At 48.1% G+C, this 16,490-nt stretch overlaps 1 protein-coding gene across 1 annotated transcript in view; it reads right to left on the bottom strand.

The window, feature by feature from the left end:
• Positions 1–16,490, bottom strand: part of baiap3 (BAI1 associated protein 3) — a gene marked incomplete at both ends in the record, with an annotated part of 53,693 nt that overhangs the window by 14,186 nt on the left and 23,017 nt on the right. Inside the window, 4 exons of the mRNA XM_080856169.1 lie at positions 110–253; positions 10,803–10,926; positions 11,036–11,187; positions 15,592–15,643. Of these exons, the coding sequence (XP_080712295.1) occupies positions 110–253; positions 10,803–10,926; positions 11,036–11,187; positions 15,592–15,643 (472 nt within the window). The remainder of the gene's footprint in view (positions 1–109; positions 254–10,802; positions 10,927–11,035; positions 11,188–15,591; positions 15,644–16,490) is intronic.

Genomic DNA, 16,490 nt, shown 5'->3' with positions numbered 1-16,490 from the left:
AAAAGCATAAGTAATAAGGCTCTCAGGAAGCACCCTACATCACTTAACACATGTGAAAAGTTAAGCACCCTTGGTGGTTGTAGGTCTTCCTGCTGAATGCACCACTTACGTCTGTGAGGTGTGTGATGAAAATGAAGGCTCCTGCAGTGTCAGGCCAGGCCAACTGAGCCCACAACTCCTGCACCTGGCTGAAGCAGGTCATAACATCCATGGTTGAGGAACTGTGCTTAGCTTTCTGCTGAATTGGCTCAAACTGTAACGGACATAAAAACAAAGTGCTTCATTTAGTCACAATCCTCTAGCTATTCTTCATGCAACCCCACCTTCATGCAAAATTCTTCATGCAAAATAAATCAGTTGCAGAACAAAATAGATATGTTTATCATGATCAGATGTGTAAATCATGATAGATATGTTAATCATGATTAGGGATGCACCGATCCGATATTTGTATCGGTATCGGTACCGATATTGAAGACATTTCTAGATCGGGTATCGGTGACAATGGGCCGATCCATATTTAAAAAAAAAAAAATTTTTTTTTTTTTTTTTATGTTTATTTGTATGTATTTACATGGAGGCTTTGTTTAATTCATATCATGCTCCGGTATCATTGTTTTAAACGGACTGTTATTATATTGAAACACGCACATTCAAAGATTTAGGGTGGCGCGATAGCAGACAATCCAGAGAACAGCCATCAAAAGCCTTCCCGCACGTTAACTGTATGAAAAACTATCTGTTGATAGTGACGTTGCCTAGCAACGCTGTCTGCTCAGTTAAGTTCGGTGAATAGTGACAAGTTCAGTTCGTCGCCCATTAGTGGCAAAGTAGTTGTGCCTTATACATTTCCAATGCTTAAATCATCATTGTTCGACATGTATGTGAGGCATTGTGTGCGTACATAATGAATGTAAGGGGTTTCATGAAGTTACGGCTGTGATAGGTAGAGTATTATGAGTGCAGGTTGCTATTAGTAGCGATTAGCATGCTAAGCGGAGATTTAGTTATGTTCTGATGTTGATTCGCTGTAATAAAGATGGGTTCATCCTGTTAAGATTTCGACTGGATGAGCTATGAATGAGATTCATGTTGCCTAGTGTAATGTCCACAATTATATGTATCGAGTAATGTTAGTTGTGTAATTGTTATCGTGTAGCAATAACTCATGCTAAAGTAATTCAGTGCAGTCCCCATTCTCATTGCAGGCACACACGTGTACAATCACATGCATCGTCATGTAATGGAAATTGATGAATGTGTCGCCTAACTTGACGAACAACCCACTTCAAGCCAGGAATCCCAGGACACACCACAACAGAGACGGGAGTTTTAGTTTTTAGAAAAATACTGACAATTTTATTAGAATTCATAAAAGTTTCCCTGCTTTGCCAAGCAGGTTTAGCAGCGGGCCACAGGCCAATAGTGGTCACCCAGTGAGGCTGGGGTCTTTACAAAATAGAGTGAAAAGGGCACACAGCAAAAATGGCACAGCAAAAATGGCACACTGGGCATCAACGTCAGTCCCACACACTAGCTAAGGAAAGGTATAGGCACTCCATCAAACCAACAGGCTACACACTAATCACACAGCACACAGTTTTCCCCGTGCACATAAGGACCCCCAAGCCTCTACCAGTCAATACTGTCTGACCCACCCCCAAAGCTAACACCTGTCTGGCAGGCAGGTAGACACAGACAACAACAAAAAAAAGAATGTCCGTTCGGTCGGGGTCCCTCCCGACCGAAACAATAAAAATAAGAAAATTCTGGCTCATAGAAGGACTAGGTCAGTCAATATGCATCGCCCGTCCACCTGGGGGTAAGGCCGGCGAAAAGTACTCTTCCCTCAGCCGGACTTTTAGTTTGACAACCTGGCCAGTGTCTTAATTCACTCCCGGGTGGCCAGGACTCTTGTTTTGACGCCTGGTTGCGTCTTTTGGCAGGGGAACGATGGGGCTTCTCCAACTCCAATGACGTCAGCAATGGGGATTCCCGGAAATGTCCGTAGTCTGCGTTCGTGCTGCTTGTGGATCTTTAGTTGGGTTTGAGAGCGCTGGACAATATATCTCGAAGATGTCTCTCCACTCGCGCTCCTTTGGGACCAAGGCGTCGTAGTCAGCGTCGTAGTCAGCGTCGTACCAGTCTGCGGTGGCAATGGCGGTGGCAGTGGCAGTGGAGATGGTAGCAGTCGCGGATCCCGCAGCCCGTCCTTGGCTCGGTCGTGGAATCCAGTACCCCGTCTGCCGCATCTCGCCCCTGTGAGTCTTTTTATATTACTCCCCTTATGGTTCAGCCAATCTTTGCCGCGGCCGCGCAACTCCACTGATTGCCTACAGCCGTGTCTTATTAGTCAATGTTTGAACGGCAATCAGTGGATCAGTCAGCGGGTAAAAAGACCAGACAGATGAAAACACGGAACTGTGCGGATATGGCAACGTCCACAATAAATATTACACATATAAACCCCTTATCCCCATTGTCAAAGGGCAGATAGCCAACAGAGTCACTCCCAACATTAATCAGAAGTTATACATATACATCCACCTATACATATAACATCACTCATAATAAAACACACATGGCCCACACGACATAATCCCCCCCTACTAAAAGGGTGGTCGTCCCGAACCACTTCATGGCTGGTAACGTTGTGGACGTACACCAAGGTTGGGCCGCTGTGACCGCCTGACCAGAGGTACCGACCCTCCCTGTCCCCCCTCACCTTCCTGGGTATCAGTAGGAGGCTCAGGTATAGCTTCTTGGACTGGTACTGGAGCCAAAGGCGCGGCGCGCAGGTCAGGTATGGGCATCGGCACCGGCGGATATACCAGCACTGGCCATCGGGGTGGTGGGTCTCTCTTCTCCCTGGTTGGTCTGGGGGCGTCGCTGGGCGGAGAGGTGGGAGGCTCTTCGAGGCCAGCAGGGCAGGGACGAAGGTTGTTCCGATGGAGAGTGCGAACCGGACCCTCCTTCCCTTCGGGCCGGATACGGTAGACTGGTTGTCCAGGCCGCACCTGGGAAAGAATCACAAAAGGTGAAGGAACCCACCTGGGTTCAAGCTTTCCCCGGGCCCGACGTCTGAAGTTTCGTATGAGGACTCGCTCCCCTGGCAGCAATGGGGCAGCCCGAGCCCTCCTGTTGTAGCGTGTCTGGTCCCAGGCCTGTCGCTGCTGTGTGCGTGCTTGGACCTGTTGGTAGGCTGTGGTCAGGGCCTGCTGGTGGTAAGCGACCCATCCATCTAGGGTGGCTCGTTCTCGGGGCGGCTGGGCCTCCACACACAAGTCCACGGGGAGCCTGGCGTGTCTGCCAAACACCACAAAATGAGGAGTCAGTCCGGTGGAACTATGTATCGTGTTGTTATACACCTGCACTAGTGCAGGCATCTTGGCTGGCCACTGAGACTGCTCCTCAGCTTTCAGGGAACTCAACAAAGCCAACAAGGTCTGGTTGAACCTTTCAACGGCTCCGTTTCCCTGCGGGTGGTACGGAGTAGTCCGGCTCTTGACACAGCCATACAGGGCACACAACTGCTGCATGAGCTCTGACTCGAAAGCCCCACCTCGATCGGACAGGATCCTCTCTGGGCAGCCAAATGTCTGGATGAATGCTCCCCACAGGGCTTTCACCGTAGTGTGGGCGGTCTGGTCACGGGTCGGCACGGCTACTGCATATCGGGAGAACAGGTCAGTGATAACCAGGATATAGGGATAAGCGTCAGCCGGCCTCCCTAATGACAAATAGTCCAAGCCAACAATTTCAAAAGGATAGGTGCACTGAATGGATTGTAGGGGGGCTCTCACCTCAGGACCGGCCTTGCTGATGGCACACTCCACACAGTCCTTGGTCCAGGCGTTGCTGTCGGTGACCATGCCTGGCCAATAGAACCTCCGTCGTAGAAGGCTCAGGGTTCGCTCGCTGCTTGCATGCCCTGAGGCCCGATGGTACTGGGCCCATAGTCCTTGGGCTTCGCCACCTGGAACCAGGACTTGGTGAACGTCCATCCCGGTACCTGGCTCTTTGGTCTGCCGCACCAGAACCCCATCTAGGATCTCGATTGAGGCCCAATCGGTAAGCAGTCTCTGGGCTGTACGAGTCAGTGTAGCACGTACCTCCTTGGTTGGCAGGTAATTTGCCCTCTTCCAATCATGCAACTGTCGAAGGGCAGGGTTGGCTTGTTGTGTGTCCCTCCACTGACTGGGTGGAGTTGTCGTGAGCATGGCCTCGCCGTCCCCTGCTGTACCTGAGGGGATTACGTCCCCGGGAGGCGGTGGTTCTTGGCCCGTCTGCACTGCTGTCACCCTGGCTTCCTCTGGGAGCCGGGAAAGGGCATCTGCATTCCCGTTCTTGGCACCCGGGCGATACTTGACAACATAACGATAGTTGGCGAGTTGGGCTACCCACCGCTGCTCTGTGGCTCCCAGGTTGGCTGTTGCCAAGTGCACCAGCGGGTTGTTGTCGGTAAAGACTTCGATCTCGGCCCCCCAGAGGTAATCCTTAAACTTCTCGGTGATTGCCCACTTGAGCCCCAGCAGCTCCAGCTTGAACGAGCTATAGTTCTGGTCATTGCGCTCAGCTGGATGCAAGCTTCGGCTCGCGTAGGCAACCACCCGCTCACGCCCATCTTGGACTTGCGACAGCACGGCACCCAACCCACTCAGGCTTGCATCCACATACACACGGAATGGCAGGTTGAAGTCCGCATAAGCCAGGATTGGGGCGTCCAACAGTGCAGTCTTCAATCGGTCAAAGGCCAACTGACAGTCCACCGTCCACAGGACAGCAGCAGACTTGGCTCCGGTAGTGCCTTCGAGCAGGCGATGGAGGGGGATGGCAATCTTCGAGAAGCCAGGGATAAACCGTCGGTAGTAGCCTGCGAAGCCCAGGAAAGACCGCACCTGCTTCACCGTGCTCGGAACAGGCCATTCCCTCACTGCAGCAGTCTTCTCTGGGTCGGTGGCCACTCCATGTCCGCTGACCACGTGGCCCAGGTATCGAACCTCCCGACGGAAGAGATGACACTTGTGGGGTTGGAGCTTAAGGCCATGCGCTTGAAGGCGCTCGAAGACCTGCTCGAGGTGGTCCAGATGACTGTTAAAACAGGAAGAGAACACAATTACGTCATCCAGGTAAACCAATAAGAAGTCGTTTACCTGGTTGCCAAGGCAACGCTGCATTAGGCGCTGGAAGGTGGCGGGGGCATTGCACAGGCCAAAGGGCATCCTCTCGAACTGGTACAAGCCCAATGGTGTGGTGAATGCGGTCTTTTCTTGATCGAGAGGATCCACCTCGACCTGCCAATACCCACTCGCCAGGTCCAGGGTGGAATACCATGCCGCCTGCTTCAGGGTCGTGAGGGACTCTTCAATTCGAGGCAGGGGGTAGGCGTCCTTGTGTGTTAGTGCGTTCAATTTACGGTAATCAACGCAGAAGCGCCAAGAACCGTCTTTCTTACGCACCAGCACTACGGGGGCAGCCCAGGGACTAGCGCTCTCTCTTACAACTCCACTCTCCAGCATGCCCTGCAGGAGCGTACGCAGCTCGGAGTACAGTTTCGGTGGGATTGGACGATGGCGCTCCCGTACAGGTGGTGCACTGCCTGTCGGTATCTGATGTAAAACTGCATTGGTTCGCCCGAAATCCTCTTCATGGGCTGCAAATACCGGTGACCACTTCCGTAACAATGCAGTCAGCTGGTTCTGTTGTTCTTGGGTCAGGCCTTCCCCCTGTAAGGCCAGGACAGGGTGCTCACCCGTGGTCTTCGCCTGGACTGGTCGCCCAGCCACTTCCACCACAGTCGGCTCTGGGTTGGTTAGCACCATTTCGCTCCGACCCTGCACATCTTTGGACGACACCTGGCTCACAGCAGCCAGTGGGCGGCCCAGAGGGAGCTGAACCGGGAAGGGATTGGGGTTACAAAGCCGGACAGCCACGTGCCCCTGACGTAGCCAGCCGAGGGTCCTTGCCACCCGCCACTCATGGTCGCCATCATCCAGGTCTTCCACCATCACCAAGCAGTCAGGATGACCGCTGCCTTGGGGGACCTTGGTCCACAGCATTACTTCCATCTCTGGCGGGAGGATGACTGGTGGCTGGGGTTCCAGTTTGGCAACCCCCTGGAGATAGGGCCCAGGCCCTGATACCAAGGCCTGCCGGCATGTGGCAAACGCCTGTGCCCAGGCTTTCCCGGCGGTTGGGTTATTGGTCGTTCGGAATGCGGCTTCTCCCGGATGGGTCCCCTGGAATACCTGCTGCCAACAGTCAGAGATTATATTCATCCCTAGTATTCCACAATCAGAACCAAGGCATGAATCTTTCACAATCACAACCCCCTTATCAACCAGCTGGACCCCACCCACCTCAAAGTCTAGAAGGATATATCCCACATAGGGGATTGCCAGGCCATTTGCTGCCCGCAGAGTGAGCCAAGGGACTTCACTAGCGTCATGAATTTTATCCGCCCCAAAGTGTCTCTGAAAAAAGGAATAACTAAATAAAGTCACTTGGGATCCCGTGTCTAAGACACAGGGTATCTTTTTGCCACGCACACTAACCTGTACTTGTGGACAGTCTCCTACCAGCGAGGGCTTCTTGATAGCAGTGGTGGTCCCACCTCCCTCGATGGCTCGCCCCACAGCAACCGAGGGTTCTAAAAATCCGAGGGGTTGGGGCGCTGTCGCCGGGAACAAAATCGTTGAGTGTGGCCGACTTCGCCACAATCAAGGCAGATAGGCCGGCCCCGTGCATCCCACCGATATGGCTGGGCTCCGCCTTGGGCTCCACGGGCTGGTTGGGACCTGGATGCTGGTTCTGAGGTGGTGGGGAAACGACGCTCTCTTGCAGATGGATCCACTCCATGTCCATGGAGTTGGAGGTTCCTGAAGTCTTCTGCAAGGGTCTTGCTCAGCACAGAAATCTGCTCTTTTAGCTCCTGTTGGAGTTCCAACTTGAAAGACTCTTTCCACTGTTTCCAGGAAGAGTCGGCCGCTGTGGGAGCAGCAGGCCCTGTAGGAGCAGTAGGCTGTAGAGAATTCACCCGACAGACCTGCACGCCTCCATGGTCCACTTCCCTCTCGAGGGCTTTGGCTTCGGCACATGTTGCAGTGAAGGACATGTCAGGAAGGCGCCGCAGCTGACGCTGCAACTCCTGCTGGATGGGGCTTGGTCGAAGACCCATGGCAAACTGGGCTCGAAGCATCTCGTCGTCTCCTGCGGCTGGGCCTGGGTCTACGGCCCGCCACTGATGGTGTAATCCACGGAGACGGAGTGTAAAGGCACCCACTCCTTCGTCGGCCCCCTGTCTGCACTGGAAAAACTGTGCCCTCCGTTGGGCAATCGATGTTGGCCCCCCATACAAGCCCCGCAGGAGGGTGAAGATCTTTTCGGCCGTGTCTTTGCTGGTGGAATCGACAAGCTGGACTTCCTGCTTAGCTTCCCCCTCTAGAGCACTCAGGACGAAATCCACCTTCTGCTGGCCGCTCAAACCCTGCGCCCTAAGGAAGGCTTCCATCTGTGTTTGCCATTCTGCAACTGCAGCTGAACCACCCTGCCCGCTAAACTTTGGGATCCAGGGCCCCCCCATGAACCACGGCATCATAACTGTGTTTACGGTGCCGGCCTCTGGTCTAGGCTCTAGCTCCTCCTCCATGTTGTGGGTGTTACTGGGATCCTGCCGACTACGCCAAAAAGGGGGTGTCGCCTAACTTGACGAACAACCCACTTCAAGCCAGGAATCCCAGGACACACCACAACAGAGACGGGAGTTTTAGTTTTTAGAAAAATACTGACAATTTTATTAGAATTCATAAAAGTTTCCCTGCTTTGCCAAGCAGGTTTAGCAGCGGGCCACAGGCCAATAGTGGTCACCCAGTGAGGCTGGGGTCTTTACAAAATAGAGTGAAAAGGGCACACAGCAAAAATGGCACAGCAAAAATGGCACACTGGGCATCAACGTCAGTCCCACACACTAGCTAAGGAAAGGTATAGGCACTCCATCAAACCAACAGGCTACACACTAATCACACAGCACACAGTTTTCCCCGTGCACATAAGGACCCCCAAGCCTCTACCAGTCAATACTGTCTGACCCACCCCCAAAGCTAACACCTGTCTGGCAGGCAGGTAGACACAGACAACAACAAAAAAAAGAATGTCCGTTCGGTCGGGGTCCCTCCCGACCGAAACAATAAAAATAAGAAAATTCTGGCTCATAGAAGGACTAGGTCAGTCAATATGCATCGCCCGTCCACCTGGGGGTAAGGCCGGCGAAAAGTACTCTTCCCTCAGCCGGACTTTTAGTTTGACAACCTGGCCAGTGTCTTAATTCACTCCCGGGTGGCCAGGACTCTTGTTTTGACGCCTGGTTGCGTCTTTTGGCAGGGGAACGATGGGGCTTCTCCAACTCCAATGACGTCAGCAATGGGGATTCCCGGAAATGTCCGTAGTCTGCGTTCGTGCTGCTTGTGGATCTTTAGTTGGGTTTGAGAGCGCTGGACAATATATCTCGAAGATGTCTCTCCACTCGCGCTCCTTTGGGACCAAGGCGTCGTAGTCAGCGTCGTAGTCAGCGTCGTACCAGTCTGCGGTGGCAATGGCGGTGGCAGTGGCAGTGGAGATGGTAGCAGTCGCGGATCCCGCAGCCCGTCCTTGGCTCGGTCGTGGAATCCAGTACCCCGTCTGCCGCATCTCGCCCCTGTGAGTCTTTTTATATTACTCCCCTTATGGTTCAGCCAATCTTTGCCGCGGCCGCGCAACTCCACTGATTGCCTACAGCCGTGTCTTATTAGTCAATGTTTGAACGGCAATCAGTGGATCAGTCAGCGGGTAAAAAGACCAGACAGATGAAAACACGGAACTGTGCGGATATGGCAACGTCCACAATAAATATTACACATATAAACCCCTTATCCCCATTGTCAAAGGGCAGATAGCCAACAGAGTCACTCCCAACATTAATCAGAAGTTATACATATACATCCACCTATACATATAACATCACTCATAATAAAACACACATGGCCCACACGACAAATGCACATTAAAGAGAGATAAAGAATACAGTTTTGGTAATTGTGGGTCTTTTAACAGAGTAGAACCAGCAAATGCATTAACAGGTCACCATGCTGAGCCTCTACAATGTAACGTAAAAGTTGACGCTAGCGGATATATGATTGCTAACTAATATGAAGACTAGCCCTAGTTAGAACGTACATTATTTTTGATTATTTTTATCCTATGTTATGAATTGATAGTGATGACTAGACATGATGTTTAGTAGCAAATGAGCAAAAAATGCACCAAGATCTCATGTCATGCACTCCTCTTTTCTCCCTCTCGCACGTGTGGTCACACACATACACACAGTTACCATACTTTCACGCTGTTTTTTTTAATATCGGTATCGGATCGGTATCGGCCGATACTAAACCTCAGATATCGGTATCGGTATCGGAGGTGAAAAAAGCGGATCGGTGCATCCCTAATCATGATTAGATGTTTTAATCATGATAGATGTTTTAATTACTGTATGTTTGTTATTATTTACTATAAATAATACATGAAAAGCAGGTTCCAAATGAAATGTTGTCCAATCTAATGAACTTGGATGTAAATGCCTGTTAAGGTTTAACCTTTGCGGTGTCTGTGGAAACCTAATTTAAGCAGGCACCCCATGGTAAGAATATGAATAAAAGCATTCCAATTTGTTTGTACATAATTGCTCAGAGAAAAAATAAATTTTTAACTCCCCATTAGCAAATCTGTCATTATGGAATAAAGCAAGATCTCTCTTTACCACACTGGCTTTCCACTTAGACCTGTCAACACAACAACACCACCAGCAGACAGAGACATAACAGTGTACACACAGACACACACACACACACACACACACACACACACACACACACACACACACACACACACACACACACACAGAGACACACAGACACACAGACACACAGACACACACACACAGACACACACACACACACAAACACACACACACACAAACATTTGACATAATTGATTTGATTACATATAACAGTCAAGTTAAGTTTCATCAGGGATCACATTTTCTGAATAGTTTAACAAATCTAAGCAGTTCAGCAGTCCGTTATGGGGTTTAGAGTTCACTCACACACACACACACACACACACACACACACACACACACACACACACACAACCACACACACACACACACACACACACACACACACACAGACACACACCGCAGACAAACACACAACACGCAAGTACATGCAAAAAAAAAAGAAACCTCAACCACAGCTATCAATCAGTGTGGTTTTGTTCTGCAGTACAGCCTCTGTCGGCAACTGTTTAAAATTCTGATTGATTCAGGCACAAAGGAATTCTTAAACCAATTCAATTTGCACTCTTTATCGTCTGCTTGAAGGTAACAGCTCATACTGAGAGTGCAGAATATGGTCCAGAATATGTCTGTGTGAGGTGAAAGCCACATTGGGTATTTGTGTTTTCTGTCTTGTGTCTATTCTAGTTCTCATCTAGATTTGTTTTGGGAGTAGCCACTACAACTGCATGACTATTTGGTTGCCAGGATAAGAGTGGCTGGGTTTGGTATAGCTGGATAGCTGGTTTCCCCAATTTATACCCACTGGCAGTTTTGTATATATAATTAGATGTCTATATGCTGCATGTATGCTAACATATTAATGCATGTACGCATCAGCTTCTCAAGCAAATCAATAGCAAGGGATGAACTGGCATGATGTATTAGAATCACTAACTTGACCTTAAAATGAGCTTTAAAGTCAGTTTACCTGATCCATTTCAACAGCTCTGCGAATTCTGTCACATGACTGCTCATGAACGATTTGAAGCCATTTGTGGACAGCACATTTGAACAAGTTGTGAAATCCATTCAATGCCAGCATTTTTGTGTCCCTACAAAAGATTCAGAAAAATTTTAGTTAAAAATCATTACACCAATTCAGGTAATGCCTAACAAGAGGCACATCAAACAAAAAAGAAGACAGACAAAAGGCCTTCTCACCGAAGAGGCAGGAACTCCCTGAAGCTCTTGAGTGTCTTCAGAGATATGTAAAGCTCAAAGAGGGTTTCTCCCATCATCTGGGTCATCCTTGAGTTCTCCTGCTCCATGGTACCACACACTTTCTCCATAGCAACACTTACATGATCTGCCACCTGGAGGATTCAAATGTTGCTCCCATTTAAATTTTTGTCATCAAATTGTTGTCATCAAAATGTGTCATTGATGCTAGTGGCAGCCTGCTGCAGTAGTTCCAGTTAATATCACACATCTCTTGTGTCTCTGTTGCTTTTTTCTGTCAAAACAATAAAGTCAAGTCAAGTCTTTTTATTGTCAGATACACAGAACAACAGAGTTGGACTGGGCACTGAAATTCTTAGGACAGGACACCATACCACACTACCATAACATAACAAGACATAACATATAAACATATAAACATATAAGTACTCCAACATGATATAACATAACATAACTTAACAGTACTGAGTACTGAACATTAGATCAAAATGTGAAAGACAGAGTAGTGGACCTACTAGATAAACAATAAATATACAATATAGATACTAAACATAAATACACATACTAAACATAAATACACATACTAAACAGATACTAAACAGATAAACATACCTACATGATATTTTTAGCTGTACTGAACATATTATACACATAATAACAACATAATAACCTGAACACAGAGACAAAGACACTTCAAGTGTGTGGGTGGTGCAATATTGCAAAAGTAGTGCAAACAGCAGTGAAAGTGGCGAGTGTAAAGTGATGAGAGTGCATTATTGTTCATTATTGTTCATTTAGGAGTCTGATGGCCTTAGGGTAGAAACTGTTCTCCAGTCTGCGGGTGCGAGACCGGATACTTCGGAACCTTCTACCAGAAGGCAACAGGGTGAACAATCTGAAGGATGGGTGGTGACAGTCTTTTAGGATCCTGCCAGCTCTTCGGAGGCATCTTGTGAGGTAGATGTCCTGAAGGGAAGGGAGTTTCCTGCCGATGATAAACTCAGCGGATCTGACCACACTGCGTAGGGCCTTACGGTCCATGGCTGTGCAGCTCCCAAACCACACTGAGATGCTACCAGTCAAGATGCTTTCTATAGTGCATCTATAGAAGTTGGTGAGGATGTCTGAATTCATGCCAAACTTCCTGAGTCGCCTCAGGAAGAAGAGGCGTTTCCGGGCAGCTTTGACCACCTTGTCAGTGTGGGCAGACCAGGTGAGATCATTGCTGATGTTGACCCCAAGGAACTTGAAGCAGTTGACCTTTTCCACTTCAGATCCGTTGATGTGAAGGGGTGTATGCTCCACCCCCTGCCGTCTCTTGAAGTCCACTATCATCTCCTTAGTTTTACTGATGTTGAGAGAGAGGTTATTTTCCTGACACCAAGTTGTTGTAGTGTCAACCTCCTCTCTGTAGGCTGACTCATCATTGTTAGTGATGAGGCCTACGATGGTTGTGTCATCAGCAAACTTCACGATGAGGTTGGAGCTGTGCATTGCCGCACAGTCGTGGGTGAACAAGGAGAACAGGAGAGGGCTAAGCACACAGCCCTGGGGGGCGCCAGTGTTTGTGATCATTGTGGCTGACGTGCGGTCACCGAGTCTCACCACCTGTGGCTGTAGATCCATTTGCAGAGGGAGGTGTTTAGTCCCAGGTCTAGAAGCTTAGAGACGAGTCTGGAGGGGATGATGGTGTTGAATGCCGAACTGTAGTCAATGAACAGCATCCTCACATACGAGTTCCCCTTTTCCAGGTGGGAGAGGGCGGTGTGCACTGTCAGGGCGATGGCGTCGTCTGTAGACCTGTTTGATCGATACGCGAACTGCATAGGGTCCAGGGTGGGTGGCAGTGAGGAGCAGATGAATGATTTGACCAGCCGCTCGAAGCACTTCATGATTACAGGGGTCAGTGCTATCGGGCGATAGTCATTCATGCTGCTGGCCTTGGTGTTCTTAGGCACAGGGACGATGGTTGTCCTCTTAAAGCAGGTGGGGAGTACAGACAGGCTGAGGGAGAGGTTGAAGATGTCACTGAAGACCCCTGCTAGCTGGTCAGCACAGCCCCTGAGGGCCCTACCTGATATGCCATCGGGACCTGGGGCCTTGCGAGGGTTGACCTTTTTGAGGCACTGCCTAACCTCCGCTACAGACAGAGTGGGCATGCCGCTGTCTAGGTCATCAGGTAGCTCAGGGGGGTCACTGGCCTTTTCAAAGAGAGCATAAAAGGTATTCAGCTCGTCTGGATGTAATGCAGAGGACTGAGTGTCACTGCAACCCCTCCCTTTATAGTCTGTGATGGCTTGTAATTCACTCCACATGCGCCTGGGATCAGAGCCACGGTAACTGGACTCCACCCTGGTCCTATAAGTCCTTTTTGCAGATTTGATGGCCCTCAAGAGTTCATATCTGGTCTTCCTGTACTGATCAGGATCCCCTGAGTTAAAGGCGACAGACCTGGCTCTCAGGCTGGCCCGGGCCGCTGTATCAACCCAGGGCTTCTGATTAGGGAAAGACCGGACAGCCCTCTTGGGAACCACCTCATCAATGCAGTGATGAATGTAGCTGATAACACTGTCTGAATACTCATTGATGTCTCCATCTGCAGCCTCACGAAAAATCAGCCAGTCAGTGGTGTCGAAACAGTCCTGGAGAGCCTCCACACTCTCATCACACCATTGATGGACTGTCCGCATAACTGGTCTGACCTGTTTCAGCTTTTGTTTGTATGCGGGGAGGAGAAGAATGGAGGTGTGATCTGCCTTTCCAAAAGCAGGATATGTGCTGATTTGTATTTTATATCATGTGTTCGCCTTTTCGAAACAATTCTATTTTGCATATTCCATATTGTGGGACTGTTGCAGGACGACTGTGTGTTGAACAGAGATTGGCTCCAGGTCAATATGGAATTTTGTCAATATGGAATATCATATGGCTTCATATTTTCATTTTTTAACTCAGAGGTTTTAACAATTATCCATTTTATAAAGTTCTTAGTAGAGGTGTGAATTTATCGTATATTATCTACCCTGGCACAGACAGATGGTGAGACAAAGAGAACACACGCAAAATAAAAATTTCATGGAATCAAAGAAAGGGATGATAGTGAGAGCGGGGACCACCACCATATATGCACACGCACAAGCATAAGCACAAGCACACGCACCATTTCAACAAAGATGTACTATATGCAGCCCTTGGGGCAACAGGCAAGGGTGATGTGGACCAGGCATTGCTGTGAGAGGCAAGGTTGGTTTCCATGTGAAAATTCATAAACAAGTTTCTCTCTCCTACGAGCTGTTGGTGAATAAGGTTAGCCAGGTTTTAGGCTCTGTGATCTGAGTAAAATAATATTGTTAAGAAGAAGGATGGTTAGTTTGCATGCAAGACTGTGTGAAGCATAACTAGCATAACCTCATCTGCTGTGGTGAATCACATCACCAAATATATTAACCATATACCAAATAACCTAACCATGAGCAACATTACACAAATAAAGCTCGATGACCAAATCAAATTGACATTATAAACATTTTAATGATAAAAGTTATACAATCTGCACTGCGTGGAAATAGGTGTATCTGGGAGTTTTAGGACAAATTAAATGCCTGTCAAAACCTGCTGTTTGGCGGATGTATTTGGTTTTCAGGAACCCGTCTTACCACAGCCGTAAGCTGATGGCTTTGGCATTTCAAATGCTAATAACATTCAATGATTTGGTACTGAAGCCTGCCCCTCTTCCCCACTCCCTCCATTCATGGAAGTGGGTGTTAATGATAAATATGTGCTTTAAAACTACTTTTATTCTTGCATCTGACTTACACTTCTCTATCTATAACTGTCTAAAACAGTCTCACATGAAGTGCTTATACACAAACTGTGTCTTGAAAAGAAAGAAAAAAGTCAAGTTTAAGGGAATGGGAATCTGAATGGCAAACGAAACGACCCATGAAAGCAGTGAGTTCTGGCTGTTCTCTGGCTTTTTTTATAGCAAAGGAGAAACACTTATGCGATGTTGCATGTAGTATTTGACAGTGTTGAGAATGTTGAGAATATCGGAAACTGGTCACTCCTTTGCTCTCCTTGCAGGAATACAGGGTTATATCCGGCACTTATATCGTCAAGGAGACTTTCTGTCGTAGCTGGTTGCGCAAAATATACTTGTGAACTGTGTGTTTGCATCACTTGGCTAATGCGAAATATTTGCCGTAAAAAAAGAGTTTGGAGGGGGAGTCAGGATTCCCAGCATAGGAACAAGACGAACAAAGTGAAAAACAAGAACAAAGTGCTCCTTCCAGTGTTGTTAACCAGGTCATGGGTGTAATTCAGCTGATATGAGGTTACAGTGGTGATGTGAGGTTGTGATTAAGGAAGTGGAGAGGCGTGTCTGTTAACTTAATAGCTCACATTTCACAGTAAAAGTTTAAATCACAAAATGAATGAATTCATGTGAGGAATCTCAGCTGTACCTACATCAAGATAAATACCTGATATGTGAAAACCTTTAAAACAATAAGTGAAGAAATACAGTGGATAACACTCACCAATTTGTCTAACTGTCGATAGGAGATGCTAAAGAAATCCACCTTCACCGTACTGGTTCAGCGAACAGCAGTAGATTCAAGCAAAAGAGATTATTTAGCTACAACAAGCACGCCAAATCAGTACATTTTTACTTTTATTGGACATCATATGTACAGCTAAAACGATATATACTCATGTAATGTTTACAATTTCAACCTATTATGGAGCCTGCAAGGTTCACAGGGAACCTCAACTTCATGCACTGAAAGGGACTTGATACATATTTTTAGGAGCCCAAGCAGAAAGCCTAATGGAATCCTATTGTTTTTGTGACCCCACCTAGGCAAAACTGCGGAGTGTTAATTCTAAGTTTTAAGATGTAGAGGGTGTCCGATTTCCAGGTAAAGAAAGGAAGATCATTCCATTGGAGGAAGCTCTGCCTCCTACTCTGCTTTTTGATACTCTTGAAATTAGAATAAGATTTGCACTTGAAGAGAGCTTGGTGAAAGGTAAGGGACTATTAAAGGGACAGCTCATTTTGAAATAACTTCTACACTTGACAGGAAGCCCGTGCAGAGAGGAGAGTAAAGGTGAAACATATTCATGCATGCTCGAGTGCAGAGAGGAGAGTGTAGGATATTTTTCTATGACTAGATGAACATGGAAAGCACATATATAAGGAGAAGTGAGCAGGCTGAGCAGCTGGAGAGAACTGTGTGCAGCTGTTAAAATGATTCATTGATCTCCAGTAACTTTCCAGGGCCACAGGAGCCCAAAGTAAAATGGCCCACACCGGGGGGTTACACCCACAGGGAGTACACTAAGGAGTTATATAATATTAGATAGATAATTCTGATTGGCATTGGCAAGCAGCCTTACAGAAAGAACCACATGCAGATAAGGGCCTTCAAAAGGCCTG

This window comes from Sprattus sprattus (assembly GCF_963457725.1).
Source record: "Sprattus sprattus genome assembly, chromosome: 18".
NCBI lineage: Eukaryota > Metazoa > Chordata > Actinopteri > Clupeiformes > Clupeidae > Sprattus > Sprattus sprattus.
Note: the sequence above shows the minus strand (reverse complement) of the source record. Positions and strands in the feature narration are given on the sequence as shown.